Source organism: Paramacrobiotus metropolitanus, unplaced genomic scaffold, assembly GCF_019649055.1.
Source record: "Paramacrobiotus metropolitanus isolate TYO unplaced genomic scaffold, Prichtersi_v1.0 Parri_scaffold0000097, whole genome shotgun sequence".
NCBI lineage: Eukaryota > Metazoa > Tardigrada > Eutardigrada > Parachela > Macrobiotidae > Paramacrobiotus > Paramacrobiotus metropolitanus.
Genome location: NW_026570317.1, coordinates 476784 through 504338, shown reverse-complemented (window position 1 = coordinate 504338; position 27555 = coordinate 476784). Strand labels below are relative to the sequence as shown.

The 27555-nt window shown below is 42.6% G+C and overlaps 4 protein-coding genes across 11 annotated transcripts; 2 read left to right on the top strand and 2 right to left on the bottom strand.

Annotated features, from left to right (window-relative positions):
• The first annotated feature begins 409 nt into the window (after positions 1–409).
• On the top strand, positions 410–2677 carry LOC129596868 (uncharacterized). 2 transcript variants are annotated; one of them, XM_055494260.1, is made up of 3 exons: positions 410–697; positions 935–1049; positions 2122–2677. In XM_055494260.1, the coding sequence occupies exons 1-3, from the start codon at positions 560–562 to the stop codon at positions 2481–2483; spliced, it is 615 nt and encodes a 204-aa protein (XP_055350235.1). In that variant the 5' UTR covers positions 410–559; the 3' UTR covers positions 2484–2677. The 2 variants fall into 2 exon arrangements, with proteins under 2 accessions (XP_055350235.1, XP_055350236.1); XM_055494261.1 differs by having other exon boundaries at positions 935–1053; positions 2126–2677.
• Positions 2562–7745, bottom strand: LOC129596867 (neprilysin-3-like). Of its 4 annotated transcripts, XM_055494258.1 has the most exons (12): positions 7458–7745; positions 7112–7249; positions 6209–6292; positions 5668–6083; positions 5300–5324; positions 4926–5242; positions 4618–4800; positions 4053–4218; positions 3626–3746; positions 3369–3559; positions 3201–3299; positions 2562–3145 (listed from the first exon to the last, which is right to left on the bottom strand). In XM_055494258.1, the coding sequence occupies exons 1-9, from the start codon at positions 7570–7572 to the stop codon at positions 3634–3636; spliced, it is 1557 nt and encodes a 518-aa protein (XP_055350233.1). In that variant the 5' UTR covers positions 7573–7745; the 3' UTR covers positions 2562–3145; positions 3201–3299; positions 3369–3559; positions 3626–3633. The 4 variants fall into 4 exon arrangements, with proteins under 4 accessions (XP_055350233.1, XP_055350234.1, XP_055350231.1 ...); XM_055494259.1 differs by lacking the exon at positions 5300–5324 and having other exon boundaries at positions 5643–6083; XM_055494256.1 differs by having other exon boundaries at positions 4926–5324.
• Positions 7746–9162: 1417 nt separating this feature from the next.
• Positions 9163–19441, top strand: LOC129596864 (endothelin-converting enzyme 1-like). Of its 4 annotated transcripts, XM_055494251.1 has the most exons (13): positions 9163–9576; positions 10134–10318; positions 14927–15072; positions 15269–15406; positions 15536–15619; positions 16026–16441; positions 16790–17188; positions 17727–17909; positions 18172–18337; positions 18630–18749; positions 18823–19013; positions 19076–19174; positions 19234–19441. In XM_055494251.1, the coding sequence occupies exons 3-13, from the start codon at positions 14961–14963 to the stop codon at positions 19384–19386; spliced, it is 2061 nt and encodes a 686-aa protein (XP_055350226.1). In that variant the 5' UTR covers positions 9163–9576; positions 10134–10318; positions 14927–14960; the 3' UTR covers positions 19387–19441. The 4 variants fall into 4 exon arrangements, with proteins under 4 accessions (XP_055350226.1, XP_055350227.1, XP_055350225.1 ...); XM_055494250.1 differs by lacking the exons at positions 9163–9576; positions 10134–10318 and having other exon boundaries at positions 14397–15072; positions 16790–17089; XM_055494249.1 differs by lacking the exons at positions 9163–9576; positions 10134–10318 and having other exon boundaries at positions 14398–15072.
• A 1117-nt stretch (positions 19442–20558) lies between these two features.
• On the bottom strand, positions 20559–24515 carry LOC129596882 (mitogen-activated protein kinase kinase kinase 3-like). The gene is made up of 6 exons (XM_055494280.1): positions 24018–24515; positions 23531–23716; positions 22965–23078; positions 22639–22899; positions 22176–22581; positions 20559–21383 (listed from the first exon to the last, which is right to left on the bottom strand). The coding sequence occupies exons 2-6, from the start codon at positions 23657–23659 to the stop codon at positions 20719–20721; spliced, it is 1575 nt and encodes a 524-aa protein (XP_055350255.1). The 5' UTR covers positions 23660–23716; positions 24018–24515; the 3' UTR covers positions 20559–20718.
• Between the last annotated feature and the right edge of the window lie 3040 nt (positions 24516–27555).

Genomic DNA, 27555 nt, shown 5'->3' with positions numbered 1-27555 from the left:
ACCGAAGTGTTTTATGCAAGAACAAGCCTTCATTATTTTTCCTATTTTGTTTATCTCGCCAACTTGTCATACTGAGCCAATTTACAAAAACCATACTCCAGTCCGTAGCCCGTTAGTTTAAAGCCGCTGAGTGGGCAATGCGTGATCGTTTGAGTGGTACGGGTGCTGCCACAAGCGTTTTTTTGTCGAAAACTGGCTTTAATTTCGGAGTGTTTTGCATGCTAAGCCTGCTAGAATTCCCTGATAGAATTCCAAAACGCAGTTACTCACACCCCGTTCTAGCGAGAATAGCACGTACCATGCTGAATAATCGTGAACTGCTCTAGGTGCTTAATTCGCTGAGTATACATAATATAACCGGAACAATTTTTGCTCGGCCACTCTCAAAATCCCCAAATTCCGAGCAAAATCTGCAAAAGAACTTGTAACTTGGTAAACGTCGTTGGTAAAAAGGGACTTACAGGTAGAATTTTCTTTTTGCGATTATAGCTGTTCCAGTTTGCAAGTTTTTAACACTTTGTTATTGTGTTCATAGTAAGATACCTGGTACGCAACGATAATGTTCAATTATATGACTTGCCTGATCCTGCTCATTTTCCAGCACAACGTGTTCGCCCAGTTTGCGGGAGATATTTACTATAGTATGATGCAGGAATATTTCGTAAACAAAACTAGTTTTGCAAGTCTTGCACCCGAAGTAAGTGAATGTGTCTGTAGTTCCCTTGCAGATTTTTCCTTAGTGGCAAGCAGCCTTTTATCAAGCTGACATAGGCAGATAAATACAGGACAAGGCTAATACTTCCATACACTGTCATCATAACTCATATTGATCTCAATTTGCTTACGGTTGCCCTAATTGCTTACGATCTTAATTGCCTACGCTTGACAGTTTCCGAAGTAAAGCACTAAGCGTTGTGGGTGTTGAAATTTTTAGCTCGCTGCAGTCTTTGAGGGAGCACTTACTACGGAAACGACCCCAACAACAACAACAACAACAACGACGACGACAACACCAACGACAACGCCGTGCCCGACGTGCCACATTTCTGGCAAGTATCTATTTAATAAATCCAAAAGTATCCGCATTTTGTCCACATAATATCATCTATGTGAACGAACTGCCATAATCCAAAGCAAACTTCTGTGGCATAAGGTCTGCAGGGAAGTTATTTTTTCGTAAATAATCCAAATACGTTATTGCGTGACCTAATTTAAATTCTAGAATCAGTTAGTAGTGACTAGCACTGATTTGTGAGTAGGCAATGGTCGAAGTTGGAGGGTGTCAGCTGCGTACGCAAGCCTAATTTGTAATTATGTGATCCCTGTTTAATTTGAAAATGAATCTGTTTAGTCTGGCAGTCTAATACTTAATTCTATGGCAATGTTTTCATTCATCGGCATTTGATTTTTAACCTTTTTTTAAAACTGCTTTTCCGTGAGCCAGAAACGGACTAAGGTGTTGAGGTCGATTTCAAGTGCCATATTTCGCTGATTATCAGAAATCTTACACCACGTGGTCTACAACAAGATTTCAGCATCATCCTGTTTTTACAAGCTTCTCCTGTAATTTCTAACGCAATGTTATAGCGATATAAACAAATTCACGAGTTACGCCAAACTCCATACTCGGGGCGCGCCCCGCTACGCTTTTACCGTAGCATATACATTATATGGCTTAGCGGGTGGATGCTAAAATACGATATAAACAATATTATTGACATATCAGCCGCTTAGAGAAGCAACTACATGACGAATCTTTATTCAGTAATTCAGTGGTGGAGAAATCCGGCAGTTGTAGTTATTAACCGCAGTTGCACTCATGCATAATACTAAAAATAATGCTGTTAGGCAGGTTACAAAATTCCAACACTACGGACGTATCTGCAGATAACACCGCCGCTGCAAGCAGACAGAAATACACGGCGATATAACGGAAAAACGACAGTTATAGGCTAATTTGCTTTGCAATACATTTTGATTTTGGAGAACCCACACTGTTTCATCAGGGCGACTGTGTGCACTGCGCTGCTCCCACTTTTACAGTGACGCGTACTGGCTCAGCCCGAGATCATTAACAAAAAATTACCCTTTTGCTGTTGACCTTAGACAATTTGTTTGTAGGAAGACAATACTGCGAATTTTGGTACACATACGATCATCCTTGCTATGACGATCCCTTCATGGTTTTGAAGGAACGAGAGGACCTCGACTGCGTTGAGAGGCATGTTCGTGGAGGCGCGCGCGTTATGGACCCCTTGAGCAAAGTTTCATGGGCGACTGATAGGGACCATCTGGGATTGTGGTATCATATCCCAGTAATGAAAGCGGCAACCTATGACGAAAACCACGAAAAGTTGTATAATTGCTCCGTCATGAATGGAATAGCGAAGCGCGATTACTGGTGGTTGGCCTGCGAATCTCAGTGCTACAAGGAGGTCGCCTTCTTCCAGGATGGACGAGCCAAGCTACCGAAGACCCACTGACCACCGCTGCATTTACGTGCACGATGCAGATTCGCTTTTTCATCCTGTTAGGGATATTCATCGATACCGGCTGTTTTGTTTGTAATTGTAATCATTTACGCTTGAACATAAAAAATTATCTTGAAGAAGTGCATGTACGGTAGTTTCTGTTTATTTCGTTGTGCGTTGTTGGCGAAAAATACGAGGAGCATTAGCATTGGCTCGGTAGCGCATTCATCACCTTCAGCTGAGCTGAACACAACAGCGATTAAGCAGCAGTTTCCGATTCATCAGTATTTAGGCATCTTACCATTCACTAGTTAGCTATCGGTTCTTAGCTATCCGATAATTGTAGGAGGTATATTACTGCGAAACAAGTTGATTTTGCTCCTGTTTTAACTTGGACTCGTTCGTATATGCGCTGCAGCATTCGCTGGATTATAGATGTTACCTGATTAAGCCACCTCTCATCTCGCACAGTAAGAATTTCTTTGCCAAAAGTTTAAACCATCTAAAAGTTTAAGCCATCTCTACCACGCCTTAATCCACGGGTTCATCGGAGATCCCAGCGGACAGTTGTATGCTGCACCAAATTCCGCGCTATTCTTGTACGGTCCCATCACACGGAATCGGAAGGGCGCGTGTATTGCGTCGACTGATGCTCCACTACCGGCGCACCATGTCTAAAAAGAACCTCCGCTGTAGCTTTGCCCCGTTTTAACTACCAAAATAGGTCACCTGAGCCCCTGTTAACCAGAACAGTTGCTCCTCATTCAGTTTTTCTAATCCCGGCAGTTTGATTCGGTATCCCGTGCGGCGCATAAAATTATGGAAGGCCTGCAGAAAAATCAGTCTTTGGACTCTTTGCGCAGTATATACGAGGATAAAAATAATAAAAACATTAACCAAGTAAGCAGCACGATATCCGCCGTTGTCGGCATTGTTCTCGATGAAAGTTTGTCGTCCATCGACGTTATCATTCTTCGTGCTGATCCTGTTGTAGAAATCCACTAAAGCGTACTTCGTAGCATTATAAGCGTTCCAAGCCGCATCCGTCCACCAGTTAAACAACATCCCGTCTTCACCGATTTGTTTCGCTAACAAGGCACCAGTAATTATGTATTTAGAGTAAAAAACATTTTCTAGTTTGAAATCTTTCTTGCCTTGGATATCAAAAAACATGGGTGAATTCGTGCCCAATGACAGCACCTAAGCGAGCGTAATTAAGAACTTCCAAATCGTTAGCGTAGAACATGGGTGGCTGTAAGAGTGCTGCCGGAATGACTGCAAAGCGAACCACGGACACTTTTAATTATTATGTGCTTGGCAATCGACTTAGCATACAAGACACACGAATAAATAAGTACAAATCAAAAACGAAAGCATAAAGTACTGTAAATAAAGAACTGCAGCAGACAAAAAAAAATTCTGTGGAATGCAAATCAAAAAATATTTATTCAGAATGCAAAGCAAAAATTGTAAATAAATTTATAAGCGACAATGTCCAAAATGGCCTTTTAACTATGGACCCGTAATAGTCGTTTAAGGGCAGCAATATTACAAACAAACGCAAAGCAGGTAGCAGAATACCAATATAATTGCTGTCCGGGTACACCTTAGCGTTTATCGAGGTCAGATCGGTCGGAAAAAACGGATCGTTGCGGGCATTGGTACGGGAAAGCTTTTGTAGGTTAATCCAGCTATTGCTTTGATCGATAGTGCGCAGTGTGTCGTAGAGTGACTTTCCTACTTGAACCTGCAAACATGATAGCACTCGCTTCTATGCGCTTCATGACAGTTGTATTTACTTGCACAGAGTCAACAATAATTATGTCAGTCTACTTCTCATTAGAAACGCTTTCGTTCCTGTAGACGCTAGATGAAATGTCACCAGTTTTAGATGCGGCCACTGCCCGCCCCGTGTCGGGCATGCACGAGGTATGCAGAACATCAAGCAGCAAGTGAGCCGTTTTCCGTACAATCAGACTCAGTGGTACCATTTTATCTAGCGGCTACAATAATATTTTTTTAGTGAACGTGTCGCTGCTTTCGAAACTTATTTCAAAACAAGATCATGCTGAAGTCTTCCTTTCATAAAATACCCCACCCTCTAAAGTGTTTTTTTAATGCATGCAATGCGAAGAGAATGACTTGCCTTTGCGTAGAGGTCATCGATGAGCCTCCAGTTCTCCAAAAACTCCTCGGGATACCCAACATTTTGCAGTGTATGCTTCAGCCTATCCATAGCGGCTTCTTGTGTTGCCCGGTCCATCCAGGTTGTTTTGAGTAAGACCGCGTCGCGCACGCTGTTTGCAATTTCGGATGTCAGCACTTTTGCCTGTTGGCGGAAAGAACCATTAACTATCTTAAAATTTCTTTTTCTGGCTTTTCTGTTGACTTCACAAATGCACAAATCATTTTCTGAGATTTTTCGCTCCGTAACAGAAAAGGGATGCGCTTGACCTTTTGAACGGCTTCGCGCGGTATATATTTCTTGAGGAACATTCCTGAGACGGCCAACGGCATTGTGGCTTTCACCAACCCCACGCAGGTTCCTGTCCCTCGATATACCAGGTGGAAGTGATAGAAGGCAGTCCACCACAGCCAATCAGCCAGTGTCGCCAACCCCGCTTCCCCGTCGCATTCCAGCTGCGCCATCGTTTGATCAAGATTGAGAAGATATTCAAGCTGAAGCGGAGCTCCAAACTGCGTGGCAGTTGTGGCATGAAAATGCACCGAAGACGCTTTAAGCATGGCGTTAAACAGCGGCAAGAAGTTTGCTAGAAAACGCGAACGAAATGGTGGTCGTGTAAGATCTCCGAAGGTCAAACGCTTACGATAGGCTACCGCCTCTGTTGGCCCCTAAAACATCGAAATAAATATTTTGGAAAACAAACAAAGGAAACGAAAACAACTAAGGAAATACGTAAGAATAATGAAACAGAAGCTAGGACACCAGATTTTTCCAATACTGGCAAATTAAAAGATGGAAAAAATTAAAGAGAGATAGAACAAAACCTTCATGAAATTAAAATAAAAGAAATATAACTGTCAAAATTAAAAAAAGTTATGTAAAATATCTGATTATTTGCGAGAAATGTTACGGTCGAAGAAAACGATGAACAACCTTTTAGACAGCGACGTTAAGAACAAATCATTAAAAATTGCGGTTGCATTAACTTGGTTTCCGAAATACAGCACGCACCGCCGCCAGCATAGCATCCAACGTAAGAGCTTTCTCCAATCGCTTTTCAATTGTTGACCACTGGACGCTTGCACTGGCCGCAATCAGTAGGCGCCGCACGACCGGCGTCCATTTATTCATCAGTTGCGCAGTCGCATTGCGAACGGTAGGCTTGTTATGAGCGTTAACCAGTGCTTCCAAATTCCACCTTCCAAAGAGGCGACTGGGCGTCGCAAAGTACAAGATATTCTCGTTGATAGAAAATTCGTTTCTTAATACGGTAAGATCGCTGAAGGTCCGAATGTCGTTCTGCTGCAGACGGACGAGTGTATGCTCCAGGCGAAAAGAGGACACATTGCGGTGGTCGTTTAAAAGCGACCATCCATCAAGCACGTCATCAATAGCGCGCACAAGACTGCCGTCGTCGAATGGCTTTTCTGTTGATAAAACCATGACGTATTACGTCATGCTGACTGTATGCGTTTTAGTCAACATTCTGTACTGTTAGCAATGGAAGCGCCTGCGCTTGAATGAAAAATAAATTACTAGTATCTTCAAATACCATGTGTGCGGTTGATGCACTGGTTGTATATGTCGATGGCTTTTTGTTCCGTGGGATTGGTGTAATTTCCACTGTCGAACAGCTCTAAATAAAAAAAAAATTCAAATAAGATACAGGTATTCTACAGAATACCATTCCCACAACTCCAGCCATGCTTAGAGTATAATTTTCTGTTGCTGTTAACATGTAAATTCCGAAATAATGGCGTAAGGAAAATAATCTTACTCAGCTCCAGACTTTTTGATATACATACATGAAATGAGTTGCAAGGGCTTTATTTCTACTGAACCGATTTTTCGCGTCCTTAAACTTTTGTTTTATTGCAAAAAACTCGAAAAAGTTCTGCCGTGGTAATAATTCTTGAAGTGAAAATCCGAAGAAGTTTTGATTTCGCCCAGTATTTGGAGGATCGATCACTAAGTTGTTCACATCGAAAGATTTGAATTCTGAAATGTACTATCAAGAATAGCTAGAGTAGTTCGTTTATGGGACGTATCATTGGTAATAACCTGCTGTTTTTTACAACGCTTAACATTTTTTATAACTCGGAATTACCGGCAACATGTATACTGATGTAAAGAGCCGATTAAAATCAATCCGGCAGCAATAATCACGGCATTATTCCAATAAATATTTATTTTTATTAGCTGTATTTTTATTGGCGTTGTGCTTGAACAGAATATACCTATATAAGAACAATGGTTCAGTAACCGGAATATCTGGAACCATGCTGTATCCCAGTGCATCATAGATGCGAAGTACACAAATAATTTTAAATTAAGTTTTCATCGATCTACTGATAACGGAAACCAATGTTGCATTAAGCACAAAAGGAAGCAAACGAAAGGAACCAAGGATTTAACTTTATTGAACATCTCTTAGCACACATGTGCTCTCACGCACCTTGTAGTTGCCTGAAAATTTTGGGAACGAGCGCTTCGTTCGCCATACCAGAGCTTCTGTTCCAGCGGTTGCAAGCGTAAGCGTAGAAATCCACACATGGATCAACATTCTCATCCATGCTGGAGACAATTTCACGGGCTATAAAAATCATAAACTATGTAACTGATAAAGCCTACCTAACGTCCGTAGTGGCTGATAGCGACAGTAATCAAGAAGGAATATATCTCGTACATCGAAAATCAGTACAACGCAAAAAAATTTGCACGAAGTAGTTCCCGAGCACTTTTTTCGTTCAAAGTTTCTTTTTTCTCCTTTGCAGCTGAACAGCAGTTCTAGTCGTACATACCCGTTTGTTTGCAAAGATCCGACGTGCAAAGGGTGGTTGATAACTGACGCCTCTCGTTAGCTTGTATCACACTAACTGCAGTAAACAGAAATCTAATCACATTCAACAGTAACATTTCGCGCTTTCTTCCTCTAATACTTTAACAGCATTCAAAACAATCAGATTTTAGTCTGTCTCTAAAGATCATTTGCACAGCACTCTCAAAATCAGCACTGGTTTTACAGACGGATTTTTCGGAGAATGTAGCAATCTAACCGGTAAGTGGAAGGAAGTACTGCAATTTTTAGAGCACCCGTTTGCAGCCTGAAGGAATACCTACTCAGTTGACTGATGTTTTTATTCTCTATTAAAACGCACCTTTGTAGGAAATAATTATTATAGCTTGCGGCAAATCCGGAAAATTAGTATTGTCAGGGTGAAGGCTGCAGCCGCCCATGTAGACGGATACGGTATCTATACAATGCCCCTACTAATGGATTTTGGTCTGGAATATGGGTTTTTCTGATCTTGCATTATTCGTTACGAGGACAATACCTACTCAGGCAGCTTGTAAATGTTATGACCATTGGTAATTATCCCCTTATTAACTGTCCATGGGCACAGTAGAAATTATATACAACTAATACAAGTGCGCAACTGTGCGTTGCTCTAACAAAATCTACAGGGACAATTTTTCTTTGATAATTCGACGGTTAGATTGTACATCTCTTTCTTTATTCATTTAGTTGTTTACAAAAACCGTTGGTTACCATAAAGCGTTTGTTACTGCTTCCTAATTTTCACTTTTCTAATTCTTGTTACAGTTATTAGTGAAATCCTTTGTGCTGAGTCTCGGCAGAAAAGGTTACGCCGCCTCCCCAGCTCTACACTATCAACTGTAAACCTTCCTGCCGGCTACAAGCGCAGACCGTTAGCTTGCGGACTGGGAATTTAAATATGACGTAGTCGTGCAAACTTTTATTAAACGTCCCAAACCCGATCGACGCTCCATTCAAAGCGAACTAATAGACGGTACTGCCCGCTGCTTTCACTGTTTGTCGAAGATCGAATGGAAGGAAAAATTTAAAGGCTTTAGTAGCGTTTATACCGCCCTTAGGGACATTATAACAATACACGCCTAAAATGCTGAGAGCGAGTAATACCGATATAGGATCTCAAATGTTGGAAAAGTCTTTAAAAAGTTCGCTGTGAATAAGCGAGAATGTCTAAAACCAGGGAGTGGAATCGGCGATAAATGTAAGTCAACGAGAATGAATGAAATTAAAAAAAAGTTATCACATGATTATTCGGAAAATTAGCCCTGGCCGCGACGTGTTTTGCCTTTTAAAATTTATGGCTTTGAACAGTGACTACGAGGAGAAAGCTAATATCTTCGGTAGCGCGTTCAAATTCCTGAGACTCTTCGAACACTGTGGCATTGACTGTGCGCATGCACGATTTGACTAAACAGTCAACCGTAGGAGGTTGCCAGTCTCCGTTTAGCTAGAACGGTGTTGATTGGCGCACCTATCCAATGCGGTACAGTCAGCGTTCGGCAAAGCACTTGTGGCATCACTCGTATCGCGCGTGATCGACCACGTTTCACTTCTTCAGCAGATTTAGTTCAAGTGCTACGAAAAATTATAAGCATTGCTATCATGTTTCACTTTCAACTCACTCCTGTGCTCAGCATACTTCACTTTCAACTCACTCCTGTGCTAAGCGTTTTACGACTTACGGGTACAAACGTACAATCGTACACCCACACCAAAACAGACGTTGCTTCTACAAGCCGCCGTCACGCGGCGGTTGCCTTGGACAGAATGACACGCGTGACAGGCTGTCGCGAGTCTGATCATCGCACTATGGCTCTAACCCATGCCACTCTTCAGATCCTGATTTCCGTTCGGAGATTGCAGTCCAACAGGCAACAAGTGTGGCTGCATTTTTAGCACAACGAAGTTTTCGACATTGCGCCACCAGTGTTTCTTTTTCTATTTTATCATTTATTCTTGCTAATCTTTGTTAATGGGTCATCTTCTCGTGGCTGCTGTCGTGGTTGTGCTGGCCTTCAGCGTGCAAGACCGCCTTCTCTGTTCAGCTCAACGCAGAGCTCGCCACCCAGTCGGGGTGGACAGAAGTAGGTGACTGTAAATCTCATTTTTGGGTATACTTGTCTCAAGATGCCACATATGAGTGTTCAGCCATGTCGGAATATTCACTGAGTTTGTGTGGAATTCACATGTGAAGACACATCCGAAATTCGGATAGAATAGTTCATTTCCACGACTTGATCGCTCGCGTAAGATAAAACGAGTCATTCTCCTTTGTAGAATTATTAATTCAGGATAGGAACTGAGAGAAGACCATTCAATTTTGGGGAGCTTTGAAATGCCACAGGTGATGCCGTCAGTATAGACAACGCAGTTGGCAGGCTCTGCGCAAGCTGTGGCGGTCCCACATTTCCGAGTTCTCTCTTCGCACTCAAACATATAAAGTTACACTTAATAATTATCAGAATTGCTCGTAGAAAATTGTGATGTTAACACGAAGGCGACAAAGTTTGTGTATAAAAATAAAACACACTTCAAAATGCTGTAGTCACGCGGCGGCGGAAGGCCGCCATCCCCCGCCCGGTTTTTAAGCATCCACACCGCCTTTAAATTTTATTTCATTTGACAATAATTTTTTTATTAGTGAATAAGATTTTGAACGACGCGAAACGACGCAACGGCCACGGCACCATGCATCTGCACGGATACGGAATTGGTCCCTCGTCTCAGGATTATCCGATAGCGGAATGGCCGCCCCACACGGAAATCATCCGAGCCACGGAAGGCGGCACACTCCTCCTTCCCTGCAACAACACGAACAACCGTCCGGTATATAAACGACAGCACTTACACTTTATAAACAACCGGGTGCGTTTGGTTCACGATTTACAGTGCTACTAGGTAGAAAGCGTCTTGTAAGAACGGCACGCGTACTACTGTAGTACTTTTTACATTATTATACCTCTTTTAATATGGTCGTCTTTCTTATGGCCAAAGAACACCAAACAATTATTTTGCGTTAAAATTATTTAACATGATGGAAAAAAACTAATTTTTCGAGCGAACAAATCGGTTGGATTTTGCGTAATCAAATTCATAATGTCGTTTTTTAATTTTACCTGTTGTTTCACTTGTGAGTGAACGTCGGCAGCACTCACAGGTATCCAACATCGCGATCCCGCCGACATTCGCATTCAATGGAGAGCAGTTTCGCAGTGGAAAAAGAGAGCCGTCCAAGGAAATGAGTTACTTCTGCAACTGCACAAATGAAGTCGGCAGCGGGAAAGTAGTTTTGTACCGCAAATTGGCGCTGTCCGGATATGATCTGATGACGGGCACGTTTTCTATCGCGTTGCCCAACTTCACGTACATCCACACCGGTCTGTACGAGTGCCTACACTCCAACGGGAGCCACTTGGTAGTGACAAAGCGCTACTGGGTCAGTGCGACCCTTTTCCGCCACGAGGTCTTCGATCCACCGATGGAGAACCTCACCGTCCGCTACGGTGACCCAGTGGAGATGGTCTGCCACGTCCGCTTCAACTTTCTTCCCGGCGCCCTGAAGACCCGCTTCATATGGCGCAAGGGAAACTCCTTGCTGATGGCGCGGTCCATTCCCGACGTGGCCGAAAATGTCGAGGCTTCTAACAGCGTCTTCCATTTCGGTGTGGATGAGCAGTATCGATGCGACTCGAAGATGGAGATCGAGCGCGTCACATGGAGAGACGCCGGGCTGTATGAATGCTGGTTTCGCATTAATGATCGTCTTGATGAATGGATCGCTCAGGAAGCTTACCTGCACGTTATTTAGGCAGCGCGATGTTCAGCTCGCGGTTCGACAGTGTATGCATACGTCTCGGTCGCTCGGTGAATCTGGAACACTTCTGAGGACTGAGTGATCGAATTCGAGGATGTTATATTTTTATCGAGAATGTTATATTTGTGTTCAAGTTTGCCATGCCGAATATACTCGTATTACACTCGTACATGATTTACTGCAAGCAGAACGTTGCATTACTGTCATGAGCTCGCTCGCTCTGTCATGCGCGTTGTGTTAATGCAGCGCGCACTTTTCAGCACGGGGAATATCCGCCGCATAAACTGGCAGTTTTGTTACTAAAAATGAATGGACTATATTACCTACCAAGCCATCTCTCACAGAATGGTGTCAGAACTCAGATATTCTAAAACATTTATCGAACTTCCTGCATTTTGCTCGTGATGCACGCTTCAATCTACGCGGCATTCGCGGGAAAAGGGAAGTGGCAAAATAAAGTAAAGTCACCATGGGTTTTGCTCTTGGGCAAACGTTTTGCGCATGTAGCCGGCAGGAAGGTTGACGGAATGATGGTTGACGCTCAATGAAGGTCATCAACCTTTCTCTAAAGGTCATCAACCTTTCTGATCAACCTTTCTCTAAAGGTCATCAACCTTTCTGATCAACCTTTCTCTAAAGGTCATCAACCTTTCTGACAACCTTTTCTAAAGGTCATCAACCTTTCGGATCAACCTTTTCTAAAGGTCATCCACCTTTCTGATTTACCTTTTCTAAAGGTCATCAGACTTCTGCATGAGCTTTTTCACGTTTTTGCCGATCCTCCTAGCTGCCCAACACATTTATCGTTCTGCTCACTCTTGCGCACTGTATGTGTGTGTAAGCTCTCTTAACATTAACTTTTTGTTTCTTAGCATTTTTTTTTCGGTATCCACTGATTTAAAAATTGCATTTGGAGACATTGCGGCCATATGCTATCACTTTGCGCCCTATAATTATGCGTTCAGAGTAGCCGAAACCTTACTGCAGGGACTGTCTTTTGCTAAATTCTCAGTTACACTTACTGGAAAAATGCACCGATGGGTGCCACATAGGAGCGCAACACTTCAGACTTAAGACGAAAGGCGCAGATGGCTTTCTTTGGTTGTCACGTTCGCGCTATTTGTGCACTTTATCTGTAACCAGTTTCCGAACCTTTGTGCTTTAGGACAAGAACATTATGAACAGCACCGCGTTCTGCATGCAAATGGCGTCATTGCACTCCTAGTTTTACTGGGGGTTGTTATGGTAGTCCACCTGTCTGTCGAAAGCCATAATCCTTACTTTAAAGATCATCAACCATTCAGCAAAGTCATAAACTTTTTTAGAAAGGTCATCAATCTTTCTCTAAACGCCATCAACCTTTCTGCAAAGGTCATCAACCTTTCAGTAAAGGTCGTCAACCTTTCTGTAAAGGTCATCAACCTTTCTGTAAAGGTCATCAACCTTTCTGTAAAGGTGATCAACCTTTCCGTAAAGGTCATCCACCTTTCTGCCGGCGGTGTCCTTTGATGTTATTGTGCTCATTGTGTTGTAATTCATTGTGCGTCACAACTATTTCGCACTCGGTAAGACATCGACTATGTTTGTGCCTTGCGTCTGAATGTTTGATTATATATAAGCGATATGCTGATAAGCGATAGCGATGGAAGCAACTGTGACAGAAAATGTTTGCAATAGCGCAAAAGTTTAATGAGTGGATGCCGCCACCGGTTTGGCAGAAAGGTGGATGCTACCGTTCGCTTTTTGCACTTTGTCGTTTAACAAGGCAAACCGTTTTTTGCTAGTTTTTTAATTAAAATTTTGGGTTAAGGATGAGTAACTTCCAACCAATTAATCGTATATTGACCCACTGAAATTTTTACACCGCACAGAGAAATTAATGAAAAATGACAAGATCTTCCATATTTAACTTTTTGCAGGACCGTTAACGGGTCCTGGGACTACGCTCTGCGCGTTGTGTGCCAGTGTTAGACCGACTTACGCAATCGAACACGTGGGCTTAGTGCGATACAAAATACAAATCACTCGGTTACGCAGAATTAAAGCTTTTGTACATCCTGGCTTCGAAGCAGATCAGTGGATACCGCCGGTGGAAAGGTGATGACCTTACGAGAAAGGTTGACGGAAAGGTTGAGGACCTTTAGAGAAAGGTTGATGACCTTTGGAGAAAGGTTGATGACCTTTGGAGAAAGGTTGATGACCTTTGGAGAAAGGTTGATGACCTTTGCGGAATGGTTGATGACTTTCATTGAACATCCGTAACCGGCACGAAGGTGGACTTTAAGAGGGTGGACTTACAATGAAATCGCATCCACCAATCTGCCGGAGCGCGGTCATCCTTCTCCCAGTCCATGGTCGGCTTTAACTGATCTAACAATAACGCCATTATGTGCATGCAGACCCATTGTGAGATCAGAGCATGCCGTCACTGCTCTGGTAGAAAGGTGGACGCAGATATGTCTTACTGTCTATCGCTCAATCTGTACAGCTTATGCGCCATCTTGGTCGTTTTTTTATATCCCAGTGAACGAACTATTTATTTCGTAAATTTTAATTGAAAGTCAACCATCGACAGGTGCGAGAAGCAAATTATTTACTAGAAGCAAATTAGTCAGTATAAATTGTACAGGTAGAGCGGCAGACATATCTTCGTCCACCTTTCAGCCGGAGCATTTGCGGAATGCATTGATCTTACAATGGGTCTGAATGCTCACAATGGCGTTAATTTTAGATCAGTTTAATTTAGATTAGTTTAAAGCGATAATGATTTGGCAGCAAAGTGGACACAATTCTTCCTGGCTCCTGCAGGAAGGTGGAGGCGATTTCATGATCATCCACCATCCATCTTACTTGCGTTGTGGAAGGTTCTTGGCCGGGTTTGGAGCTGTGTTTCTTGCTTGCACTGTTCTGTGCTGTGCCGTCTCTGCATGAAAATTTGCCGTACAGAAAGGTTGATGACCTTTCGAGAAAGGTTGACGGAAAGGTTGATGGAAAGGTTGATGACCTTTAGAAAAAGGTTGATGACCTTCATTGAACATCAACCATCAACCCGTCAACCTTCCTGCCGGCTACATGCGCACACATCATGTCCGCAGACGTGCTGTGATATGGGCGGCGGTGTTATACCGTGGGATAGCATTGACGCTTAATGAGTCGTCGTAAAATTATAACAATTCCGATCTAATCCGCTCTACCAATAAATTAGTACATCTGCTTCCTTAATCCACACGATATCACGTTAATGCTGTCTGTCCCGTGCTAAATTATCACTGGTAATGGTTTGCCGAATTACTTAAGTGTATAAATCAACCATTCTGATTTCCCGGATTTGCCGCTAGCCATATATGCTACGAACGGCGCGTTTAATTAGACAAATACTGTTTCAGTACTTTAGTCATCAGAACAATTATCCCTTAAGGCTGCAAACAAATGCTTTTGAAGTCTCAATTTTTCCAGTCAGACCATCATATTAACCGAAGAATCCGTCTGGGGAAGGTGATGGTTTTTTTAAATTGCGGTGGACGTTTACTAGACAGTTGTTCTCATTATACACAAATTACTTCGTTTCTGTTATTTTTGGATGCTTCTCTGACAGAGAAACTAATATCAGTTTGTTATAGATGCTTTTTAACTGACAGACGAAAAACGCGCGCAATGTTATTGTTGGACGCGGTTAAAATTCTGGTCGTTGCGGCTGCTGCAGTAAAAGCAACCAAGAGACAGCCGTCATCCACAGTTTGCACGTCGGATCTCTGCCAGCTTATTGGTACGTATAAAAGCTGTAACTTGAAAACGGGAAAAAGAAACGCTGTTATTTTGGAAAGCAAGGCTCGGGAGCAGTTTCCTGCATTGCTGTGGTTTGCACTGAGTTTCCATTGGAATTTCTATCTCGACTGCTGTCGCTGTCAGACACTACGACTATTTAAGGCAGGCTTTCAGCCAATCGTTTGTGTTCTTTCTAGCCCGTGAAATCGTCTCCAGTATGGATGAAACCATCGACCCGTGCGTGGATTTCTTCGCTTACTCATGCAACCGCTGGAATAGCACCCACGGTCTGGTGCACAACGTGCTCATTCCCAAAATCTCCAAACAAATTCAAGGTATGAACGACAACGTGCCTGATGTTCACAAACCCTCAATGCTAGAATTTTTTCGCTTTCTGTATTTTGACTCATTCTGTGGTACTTATTTTTGCATTTTGCGTGATTGTTGTTGTTGGCTTTATTTAGAAATGCTCGCCAGTGGAAATTATACCAATCCCACCGAAAAAAAGGCAACTGGCATATACAACCAGTGCATAAACCAGACGAACGGTATTCAAAGTAACCTTTTAGTACACCTGCATTCGAAAGCGCGTTCGTACGGCGTAAGGTGCATATAATTTAGTAAAGGTCAAAGGGCAAGAGGGATCAGTTGCAGATGCAGCTTATGTGAATTGTGGTCGTCCACTTACAACATACGACGTATCTAAACTGCAACAGAATTGCACCAGAAGAAGTTTACTGCAACAGAAGTTTACTTTAAACTAACCTTTTTTCTTAAACCTGACAGTAACTTGTGCTAGTTGCAACATGTGCTTCCATGTCTTCTGCATTGCCATTAGCCCAGCATTAAATAAGAAACAGTAACATAATAATGATTTACACATGCTTCGAGAAACAACTTTCTGATGAGAAGACCAATGAATGTCTATATAATTTTGTCTGCTATTGTCAACAGAGCGGCCATTCGACGACGGCAATCTTTTGCGCACTATTGAAGACTTGTTAGGTGGATGGTCCCTATTAAAAGACCCTCGTAATGTGTCCGCTTTTCATCTGGAAGAAGCTCTAGTGCGTCTGCACCAAAACGGCATTTCGACCTTCAGCGGTCTGTCCGTACAAACAAACGAATTTTCTATCGAGGAAAATATCCTGCACTTCATGATGCCTGGTCGCCTTTTCAAGCGGTGGGAATTAGATACACTGGTCAACCCCAATAACAAGCGCCTTGCTCCCTTTGCATTTGCGGAATTATTGTACAAATGGGCGCCGGTCGTACAGCGTTTACTGAAAGCAGCCAATGCAAGTTTCCTGTGGTCTACTGTTAAAAACCGATTCGAGCAAGCCCTTCTGTTGGACTTTATGTTGGCGAAGGTGACAGCTGCGTTCCAGAATGATATCTCTCTATAAATTCTATTCATCCGAGGTCTTTTAGGCATGTACTGTTAGCGTCCTTGTCTGGAAGGCAGTTATTTATTTCCTCTGAAGGAACATTTTCAAAATATACTCGTGTTAAAATATTTTCTAAATGTTTAATTTCGGTTTGTTATCGCATTTCTGCACTAAAGTTTATTTTATTTTACGAGAGTTTTTGTTTTCACTCAGTTATATTTAGTCTTTTATTTTCCACCTTTCGATTGTTTTGGTTGCCGATTTACTTAAATTCATTCTTTCCTTCTTAGTTTTTGTTTTCTCGTAATTTTTAAAATCAATAATTTTTAGGGGCCAACAGGACCGGTGTATTATCGAGAGCGCCTAACCTTCGGTGATCTTTCTAGACCACCATTCCGCTCGCAGTTTCTATCAAGCTTTTTGCACCTGTTTAACGCGATGCTTAAAGCTTCTTCGATAAACTATCAAGCCACAACCGCTACGCAGCTTGCGGTTCCTGATCAGTTTGAATACCTCCTCAATCTAGATCAGACGATGGCTCAGCTGGAAGGCGACGGGGATGCGGGACTGACGACACTGGCTGATTGGTTGTGGTGGACCGCCGTCAATCACTACCACCTTATATATCGAGTAACGGACATCTGCGTGGGGCTGGTTAAAGCGGCCATGCCGTTGACCGTATCGGGAATGTTCTTTAAGACATATATACCAAAGAAAGCGGTTCAAAAGGTGGGTCGGCCAACTTCGCCTTTACCGTCTATTTCCCTTTGCCGTTTCAGTTTGCCGTTTTCAACTTTACCTTTTCCTTTGCCGGCGGAAAAGCCGTTGACATTCTAATTTGCCGTTTCAAAACGCCGTATTTAAAAGCCTTTTCCGTTTGGAGAACGAATTACTGTTAACACGTTGCCATTTTCGAACTTCTCTTGTGCTGTTTTTTCTTTATACTTTTTACTTTAGTGACTTAGTCTTCCCATTGTGGGAATCCCACATATGTCTTCTCCATACGAAGGCGTTATATTAATACATATAAACGTATAAAGAAAAACGTTTTGAAACGGCAAATTAGAATGCCAACGGCTTTTCCGCCGGCATAGGTAAAGTTGAAAACGGCAAACTGAAACGGCAAAGGCGAAGTTGGTCGACCCCAAAAGGGGGTCTTGAGAACAGAATTTAATCACGAAACAGAAAACCTCAAGAACTACTGCATGCAAAAATACATAAAACCCAATAAAAACGATTAAAAACAATAGCGACTACATATTTTCAGGCAAAAGTGCTGGCATCTGAAATTGCCAACGCAGTTCGCGATGCAGTCCTTCTCAAGACGCCCTGGATGGACCAGACAACGAAGGAAGCGGCCATGGACAGGCTGAATGATACACTACTGAACGTTGGTTTTCCCGAGGAGTTGGTGGAGAATTGGACGCTCTTGGATAACTACTACACAAGGGCTAGTCAACCATGGCGCATCGCCTTTCATAGAAAAAGAAATTTTAAAAGCGGGAGTTGTACAATAAAGTAAAACAGGATGGGGCAAGAAAGGTTTTCTTTTGAGACAAGCTCTAAAGTGTGGACACAGTTACTGATAAATAGAGTGAAAAAAATCGTTTCAAATTCGTATGAAGTACACCGGCACGTAATTTCACTGTATGCAGTGTCTACAAGTACAATTACCATGAAATGCACTGAAGCGAATGCCATTATGTTTGCAGATTCAAGTGGAAATGTCATTCTTCGACACACTGCGCACCATCGGTCAAAGCAACAGCTGGATCAACCTGCAAAGACTCTCTCGCACAAACGCCCGCAACGATCCGTTCTTTCCGGCCGATAGGACCTTGGTAACCCTCGAAACCTACACTCAAAACCGTTATATTGGTATGTTGCTAGCTCGTTAATTCCCAGCGTTATTTTTGGAATCCTTATTCTTTATGTATACGGTTACCTTCGGTCGTAAGAAGTAGGCTTAGAAAGCTGTTGACAGATTTGTCGCATTAATTTGTTATCAGTTACTATAGTGCTTCTGAACAATATTTTTACCTTTAAATTTCTACTTCTCATTTCGTTTCGTACTTCTCATTTAATATTATTCGTTTCTGCTGAGTGCGTCGAAAGTTAAGTGACAAGCATTTGATAATTAGATGAGACCATAATTTTGTCGGCGTTGCAGTTATTCCGGCGGCCGTAGTACAGACACCAATGTTTTACGCAAGCGACATGGACATTTTGGACTACGCTCGCATGGGTTTTCTCATTGGCCACGAATTCACCCATATTATCGATATCGAAGGCATGTTTCGATTTCTTAAAAGAGAAATACTGTTCTGTTCTAGTGGGTTAATAATTAAAAATTTTGTGCATAGTGAAAGAACTTGGGAACGACGGCAAACCTCTTAAGTGGTGGACCGATACGACGCAGAACAATTATAACGCGAGAAACTACACTTTGGTGGATTTCTACAACAGTATTAGCACGAAGAACGTCAGTGTCGATGGACGGCAAACTCTCATCGAGAACACTGCCGACAACGGCGGATTCCAGGCTGCTTTTTTGGTTAGTAATTTGAAGAATTTAAATTCTCGTCACAAAATGCACAAAGAATGATACTTCTGCAGGCTTTTCGTAATTTTATGCGTCGCACTGGATACCGCATAACGCTACCCGGGTTAGAAACCATGGATGAGAAGCAGCTGTTCTGGTTAACTGGAGCTCAGGTGGTATTTGTTAGAAAATTAGAAAACTGGTTAGAAAATTGCGCAACCATGTTTTTCAGGCATGGTGCATCCGTCCACCAGGATTAGTCGACGAAACTCACTCACCGTTTCGATTTCGTGTAATGGGACCGTACATAAACAGCCCAGATTTCGGGGCGTCTTACAACTGTCCTCTGGGATCCCCGATGAGCCCAGGGATTAAAGCGTGTTAGAGACAGGTTTAACTTTTAATTGAGGAAGTATCTGTGCATGGTGGTGTAGTGATTGAAAAATGTTGCACATATCAACTTGAAGGTACTAACAGTGGTGAAACCAACTAGTTACACAGTAACTGAACATCAAGCAGGTAGCGATACCGGAATCATAAAACTTAGCCGCATTTACCTTTAGCTCGTTACTTACTCCATATTGTAACATAGAAATTTTAGTAGTGCGACTTTATTAGTTCTGTGACCAAATGACGTAGTTTGCTATGAATTCCTGCCAACTTGAAAAAACAAACAAATTTGAGCAGTTCATTGGGCCCTTAGGGTACCGTATTAGATACATATGCAATATACGTATATTATACCTTTCCCTACTACCACACAAACCTGCAACCATTTCCTGCCTGGTACACACTACACAGTTATTTCGCTTTAGTTGTGTTTCGTGCCGTATGACTTTTGCAAAGTCAGCGGTTGCCCCCGGTCTGCTTTAATTTGTTAATTCTGTAAATAAGTGTTTGGCTACAATAAAAAATCCGTAATTTATGCGGCTCCTGTGGATTTGACGTCACGAGTTACATGTGGTGTGAGTATACCACAACGAAGGTGCATGAATGCATCGGTATCTAACACTACCCTTTTTTTGCCGCAGTGACCCGCCATTCCGTCGGTAGAAAGTAGATACTCGTCGGTCGTCAACGAGTCGAACAGTCACGATATCGACCCGTATGCGTTTTGCTGTGCCGATGTAGTTAATTTAAGCATCTTGGATTTCTTAGTTGTTCCTTTGTTTTTCTTGGCCACTGCCCTCATGATGATCGACATCGCGAGATTGACCTTATAAGGGTCAACGCAGTGTTAGCCCCTGCCGCATCCGGACAGCTGGAAGTAACGGCAGCCAATTTCTTCGTTTCACGGGTTTTAGCAGGACGATACGTAACACAGGTTACTTACCTATCAATCCGGAATAAATTGTTATTAAGCCCGAAGTTTATATCACGGCATCTTACATTACGAAAGGCATTTGAAAACGGACATGTTGAATTGCCTGCGTTACACGTTGCGTTACACGGAACGTATTGGATAGAAATCAATCGGCTCCGGTAAGTTAACATTTTTTCTTACATTGTTGCTACAAAGTCAGATAAAACCACCTTCAAAAAAACAGCCCCGCAGTTTTTCTAGGATGACAAGCTCAAGCCGGATAATATGGAAAATGCCTAACTGAATATTGACCATAGCCATAGCCAAGGTTTCTCTTTATGAAGAACCTATCATATTCTCTGCCATCATGGGTTAATATCTCAATGCCAAACTTCAAGCGACGTTTACTGTTTTTTACAAAATCTGGCCACAGGACGGCTGCACAGCACGCTCTGCATCCTTCAAGAATTCCAGTATTTCGGCAGCTGAACTTCTAGCATCTTTTACGCTGACTAAGCAGCGCCGAATGCATTCATGCAGAGTTTCCGGAATAGAACCATCAAGGTACGGAACAAAGCCGTCTTCGACAATCAGCTGAATAAACTGAAAGTCTGATACTTCTTTTCCGGCTTCGATTATTTGAGACTCTTTGTATAGCCTCTTCTTCTCTACCTTCGCAACACAATTTGCCAAATCCAGTATCACGCAGCCGTAGCTCCAAATGTCAGACTTGCGTCCCGGGGATTCGCTTGCTTTTTGTGCGATAAATTTCTTAAGAATCTCCGGAGCCATGTAGCGGACAGTACCGCGAACATGAGACAGTTCGTCAGAAAAAGTCATGAAGCGTCGTAATTGCACACTGTCATCCAGATCACCAATCAGCATCTCGCATTTTCTCCCGCTGGACCGTACCAGGATGTTTGCAGGCTTCAAATCTCCATGTATGAGTTTATTGAAATGCAGAAAGTTCAATCCGTCAGCGATTTCCGTTGCATAACGCACGGCTGTTGGATTGTCCAACAGCATATCCTTCCTCACAGCAAGATAATGCCGCGATAATAAAAGTGAAAGATCCCCAGCTGCAAATCGAAATAGTCGTTTTGGTTGATATTATTGAAGAAGTTTCTTAGGTTTTGCTTAGTTGCCGTTATACCCAGATTTTCTGGTCCGAAAGCTTTTTCTAAGGGCTTACAGAAGAAGCAGCCGCCAAAAAAATTTCCCACCAGTCATATAAAAATTAATATTATTTCTTGCTGTACAAATAAATACATATTGTAAATTATATCAAGTACTTACTATAGTGTGAGGAGTACTGGTAACCAACCGTTTGACGTCATCACTCTCGCATACACGGGAGGGCGGCTGCCATGGTGACAGATGCGCGTTTTTCACGGTTTTTGCCAGTTTTCTCAGCCGATTTCTCTTCTCTTCTACTTTAGCCCCCGAAATAAAGGTTCCTATGTTCAATATGATCTTTTAAAAATATCAGAAAGCTTTCGATGAGAAAGGAACTTCAGAATATCTATTAAAAGGGTCAACAAAGTCTGTGGGCTATGGAAAGCATTAGCACAGCAGTGCTTTGACACTGCTTTCTGTATGCGACAGTGATGACGTAGTCGACAGTCCTTCTAGCTATAGTAAGTTCCTGATTATATCTGTAGAAGCTGATTTCAGAGACAAATACGCAAGCGGGTAATAGACAAAGGATGTTGATGAAAGGAAATTTTTTATTCATCTGCTGACTTAAGGTAGCTGCTACTGCTGAGGAAGGCGCGCAACAAAGAGACTGGAAACGCAGTTGAGTATTTCTAAGACACTGTCAAATGGCGAAAACGTTTGAACTGCGGCTATCGTCCTCGTCTAACACTTACCACAGTAATCCATCACAATTTCAATGCGTGCACCACAGCTAGCCGTGATTACGTTGACCGCGTGGTATTTTATAACATGGGGGTGGACAAGTTCCAAGACTGTTTGGAGCCGTCGGCACCAGGTATTCCACTTTTCAGTGTTATTAACCAGGTCTGCATCGTTATGCATCGGCATGACTTTCACAGCGACACGTGTTTCTGATGCGCCGATGGTTGCAGTTGCTGCAAACACTGCGCCAAATGTACCCGCTCCCCGATAACCGCTGTTGTTGTAGCTATAGCGGCACGTACTGCCGAATAGGACAATCTCCTGTGACGCAGTCTGGACGTTGGTGAGTGAAACCTGATCGGGTGACTGCAGAATGTCCGTGATTTGGCTTTGCATCAAGTAGTGTTTAACTTTGCCCTAAAGGTCACTTTCTATCACCATTAACACAAATGAGCGTCACATATTCATGCTTACCAAAAGGTGGGCATAATGCGCTAAAAAAGGGTGTTCGCAAATTTCCTGGTAAACGTCAACAGTTCCTTTGCCGAGATCGATCAGCATTTCGTAGACACTGCGCAGAGCAACGGTATCGACCGCGACTCGTCGTTGGTTATCCAACATACCCAATCGCACTCTTTCACGGACGCCTTCATGGTAAACGATAGTATCTCGAAAAATCCGAATACCCAAATTTTCGGTGCTGTCCAAGTCATTAAGTCCGACAAAAACTTTGTCCTGTACGAATTCAGTAGCAAACGGCTCGAGTACGTTTTTTATTTAGGCTAGCGTACTGAACTTACCATATACAGCGTAGTAAGTTTGATGAGGGATAAACCTGTTTTAAAATTGTTCCACGTCGCACTTAAAACAGCAAGAAACTCGTCTTCGGAAGGCTGAGTAACATCTTTGCGAACCTGATCACATAAACAGGTTGGCTGCATGCGCCAGAGTGAATAAATTTGAGGTTTTAATAAAGAACGCGATCAACACTGGTTCATTATCCTTTTCATGAACAGTAACGTTTAAGTACCAAGCACAAGTACGTTCATGTAAAAGAACACTTCTTCATCACTTTTAGGTATGTGCATTCGTTCACCGGGTGACATTGCGCACGTAAGTAGCTAATACTGCCCAGACTACGTAACAATAATTTGAGTCATTTCGGCTTTCGGGTTACCGTGAACTCGGCTTGTACAGAGGTACCTTGCATTCCACGTTAAACTTATGCTAAGCTAACGTGCGTCAATTTGCGAATTATTGCATGGTTTCCCTTAGTCCACAACTCCGAATGACAAATTTTGCCTTAGAACTACTTGTCTTAGAATTTAGATAAAGCTTAAATCAAATTAGTTGATGCTGTACACACCTGTGTGAGGTAGTCAACAACGGGCCCCTCCAAAAGTTCGAACAGTTCTGCACCGTGCTTGAGTACAACAATTGCGTAGGTAAAATATAACAGGTCCTCATAACGTCGCCCGTTGGTTTTGTGGGTCATCGACACTTGCCTGGTCTCCTTAGTCCACAGCGCATTTGATAACTGTGCACTTGATAACTGCAAAATGTAGAATTAAACTGGGAGGTTCGTCACGAAAATTATAAAACGTACTCCAATTTTCTCCTCTGAAGCCTGCAACCTGCAATTCTCTACTTTGAAAATTGTTCATACAAACTCAGGTACTCAGAAATAGGTATATTCGTTGAAGTGATTAAAGTACAGACGCTCTATTACCGACTTAATGTAAATTCTTGAAGAAAGTCTTCTGACAAAGTGCAAGCCGTCAATGAATACCTGTTACGCAGTTGTAATAACTGACTTTTTATTGCAAAATAATTCTCACGGATTCTATTCTTACCGATGGTAGCTCGTTTATCCGCAGATGTTCCCATGGTTGCAATAAGTTTTCGGGACGTCTTCGTGGTGTTGAACGGTTTAGGCATTCAGGGCCATCGCGAGCTCGCAGAGATTGGGAAGCGCCCTTCCTCTCATCAGGTTCGTCAGTGCTGACGGTAGGCTTGCGTCTGCTGAGCCAGCTCAAAAACTGTTGCTAATTTTTTCGTTAACCACTTTAAACTTTCACTACAACTACCAGGTTGTTAACTAGCCGTATTTCCGTAATTAAGCTATCTAAATACATAGCATCAGGTTTTTTACCCAGCAATACTAAATATAGTGTGGTCTAATTAAATCTAGTCTTTCAGCTTAGACATTTATAGTAAATTTACACGTTTATGAGTTGATTACAAAGAAATGTGAGTGCTTTGCTCAACCAGATGTTCCTTTCGTGCTCATTGCGCTGGTAGGTTTTGCAAATTGTTCACAGGCACTAATTACTATAGTAATATCAAGAAGAAAAAAGTAGTACGGACTTTAAAACAGGTCGTAGTACAGTAGTGTTATTCTGCTCACGCTAGCCGACTGAGCGATGGTACCTCGTATCAGCTGCGAAAACACGCTTGCTTGTGTCGCTGCGTTCAAAGTGCAGCCTAAAACTGGATACTGACTGCGCCAGTTTGCATACGTACGACCACCACTTAAATGTATTCGTGCTTTCCACACGTTTTTTCCACAAAATCAGCTACAGTAACTTAAAAGCAGTAGACGGCTGAATGGCACACTGCTTACCCTTCCTTGTTAGTCGGCTTGTTGAACGTAATAATTATTACCATTTTGACATAACATTGTTATGCTCATCGTCCTAATGGTAGACGCAGCCATCTTCTAAAACGTATCGTTAATAACTCGATCCGTAAGCACCGACAGTCACTCTGTTGTAAAAATCAAAGCTGCAGTGACGGGGTTTTTAATTTAATGTTTTACAGAAACGTTTTAATGTCTCGAAATAACAAGATTCGACGAAAATCATGCTAAATCTTATTATTATCTTTGACAGCAAAATTTTTACGTCTACAGTTTTGCATCAACAATCATACCAAGGAAAGCTTTCACTGCGCAGAAGTTATGATTGTAATCTTAGTCGGCACTCGGCAGTATATACGTAGATGATTTGACGCTTCGGTTTTAAAGATGTTAAAGACAGGTACCGTAGGTCGGAATGTTTTGCTTCCAGCTTTCACTCACCGCGTTTTATGAACTAGAAAAGTCTGACATGACCAAGCCGTTTTCTCTGTTTTACAAGTTGTACCAAATTGATGATAGCCTATAAAATTCAAAATGAGCGTCATATCCCGTGAAGTGCAAGGCTGATGATCCGTTGAACCTTTTCCACGATTTTCATTGCCGAGGTACTCATGCGTCATTCCGGAGCACAAGCCACCTCTGCACAAAAGAAAAACATGGGAAGCATCTTCGAAACTCGTGTTAAAAGAAAGTGTGCAAACTGATACGTACCTGTTTGCAGAAAGGTTATTAGCTCTTTCGCAGAATTTCTCTCACTGACTCCCGTGCGCAAGCAGCGACGAATACATTCGGCCAGAGCTGCTGGAGCACTATCATCCACATATGGAAGAAGCCCTTCTCGACAACCAACTGAATGAAGATGAAATCCTGGCGCCCTACCCCGACTTCTTTTCGCTCCTCTTCTTTATAAAGCAACTTTGTATGTTTTCCGATAACGCAATTTACCAAATCCAAGACAACGCATCCAAAACTCCAGATATCCGATTTCCGTCCAGGTTTATCCACCTGATTTGCTTGTCCAGTTAACTGCTCAAGGATTTCCGGAGCCGTATAGCGGATTGTGACCCCGAACGTTTCCAATGTCACCGGCGCTGGTTAAGCAGCGTCGTAGTTGTACGCTGCCGTCAGGATCACCGATAAGTAGTCGATACTGAATTCCGATCCGTTGCAACAAGATATTTCCGAGCTTTAGATCGCCATGCATGATGTCATTATAATGGAGAAAATGTAATCCGGAAGCAATGTCGGTTACGTAGTGCAAGGCTGTAGAATAATTAAGTAGAGTGTTCTTTTCCTTGTGGTGTTATAAAAGGCGCGCGAGATCCCCAACTAAAAATTAAAAATTACAGTTCTTGTTGAGCGCGGTTTCACAAAAAGACAGGACAATTCAAAAATCCTTCGGCTAACGAGTACTGAAATCAGCAGCATAACGGTCAGCAAATTGTTAAGTGTCACAGGGTAGCTCAAGGTACAGTGTTACTGTGCTATCTTGCAGCGTGTGCAATCATTTCTCATCAAGCAAGCTTAATGCAGCTTCGTGCTTAGACTGCGGTCTGACAAACACAAACTACACATATTTAAGATTCCAGAAAACCAAAGTATCACGCGCCTGAACTTAACCGCAGTAATCCATGCGAATTTCTATACGCGATGCTTTCCCTGCCGCGATTATAACGAAAACCTTATGGCACGCCAGAAGAAGGGGATGCTTCAGTTTCAGAACTTGTCAAGTCTTTGCCACCAGCTATTCCATTTTCCAGGACACTGCATCAAGTCTGCATTATTGTCCATGGGCTACCGGGGCTGGACCTTCACAATTAACCGCTGCCTGCCATACGTGGCATTGCCACTGTCAGTTATGATTGCTTCGTATACAGTTCCAAAACTTCCTGCTCCGAGGTAATCGTCATTTGTGTAGAGGTATTGGCACTTACTACCGAATAAAACAGTCTCCTGTGGTCTGCACGCTCTAACCTGTCCCATAGATACCAGTGGCATCGACGAATGCATGAAATCAAACTCGATTCTCTGCGTTGAGATACAGCTTCGGACGTGCACCTAGAAACATACAAAACGCTTCTAGTGTTTCTCAAAACATCTTTTGGAAGAATTTTTCCAGAATGGTTTAGCGGTTCGCGGTTGACCCATGACGCACCAAAAGCCGGGCGTAGAGTACCAGTAGATCCGCATTTTCGCAAACAGCGTCGTAAACTTGAGGTGTTCCTTCACCCAGATCCATGAGCATTTCGTATGCGTCCCGGAGTATATCATCATTAATTAGTATTGCGAGATATTCGTCGTTTTCGCTCGCTCTTGTAGTAGGTCTGCCACGCACTTGCTTATGAATTACACTGGTCTCCGCATCCAGTAGCGTGCCGAATCGCGTTTCGGTCCTCATGATGGTACGTAGCTTGTTACGGACTGCTTCGTGGCTCATAATCTGATTTCTGAACAACATCCTAACGCAATGGAAAAGTTGCCGGATTTGTTCTTTGGTATGATTGGCGTCCTGTGTTTACAAGACCGTACTTTACGGGAAAATGTCAACGGTGCTTATATTAGACTCATTTTACGTACCCCGATTTTGATAAGCCTTCCCACATGTCTTGCGCAAAGGTAAAACCACATCCAGTGCATGCTCAAACTATCAAGGAAATTTGTATATGAGGTCTGCGGAAGGTGATCGCAAACCTGAAGCGGAGTAGACATAAAATTTTACAATATTAAATTGATTTAGAGCCCACGCTCATTCG

Excerpts from the sequence above, each read along its gene's own strand:
- LOC129596868 (XM_055494260.1), top strand. The coding sequence starts at position 560 with ATGTTCAATTATATGACTTGCCTGATCCTGCTCATTTTCCAGCACAAC. Across the intron at positions 698-934 it reads TTGCAAGTCTTGCACCCGAA|CTCGCTGCAGTCTTTGAGGG; the intron begins GTAAGTGAATGT and ends TGAAATTTTTAG. Across the intron at positions 1,050-2,121 it reads CCCGACGTGCCACATTTCTG|GAAGACAATACTGCGAATTT; the intron begins GCAAGTATCTAT and ends ATTTGTTTGTAG.
- LOC129596867 (XM_055494256.1), bottom strand. The coding sequence starts at position 7,572 with ATGTTACTGTTGAATGTGATTAGATTTCTGTTTACTGCAGTTAGTGTG. Across the intron at positions 6,084-6,208 it reads GTGCATCAACCGCACACATG|AAAAGCCATTCGACGACGGC; the intron begins GTATTTGAAGAT and ends TTTTATCAACAG. Across the intron at positions 5,325-5,667 it reads TGGATGCTATGCTGGCGGCG|GGGCCAACAGAGGCGGTAGC; the intron begins GTGCGTGCTGTA and ends TCGATGTTTTAG.
- LOC129596864 (XM_055494249.1), top strand. The coding sequence starts at position 14,736 with ATGCTTTTGAAGTCTCAATTTTTCCAGTCAGACCATCATATTAACCGA. Across the intron at positions 17,910-18,171 it reads TGGATAACTACTACACAAGG|ATTCAAGTGGAAATGTCATT; the intron begins GCTAGTCAACCA and ends TTATGTTTGCAG. Across the intron at positions 19,175-19,233 it reads TCTGGTTAACTGGAGCTCAG|GCATGGTGCATCCGTCCACC; the intron begins GTGGTATTTGTT and ends CATGTTTTTCAG.
- LOC129596882 (XM_055494280.1), bottom strand. The coding sequence starts at position 23,659 with ATGACCCACAAAACCAACGGGCGACGTTATGAGGACCTGTTATATTTT. Across the intron at positions 22,900-22,964 it reads AACTTACTACGCTGTATATG|GACAAAGTTTTTGTCGGACT; the intron begins GTAAGTTCAGTA and ends GAATTCGTACAG. Across the intron at positions 22,582-22,638 it reads CGCATTATGCCCACCTTTTG|GGCAAAGTTAAACACTACTT; the intron begins GTAAGCATGAAT and ends AGTGACCTTTAG.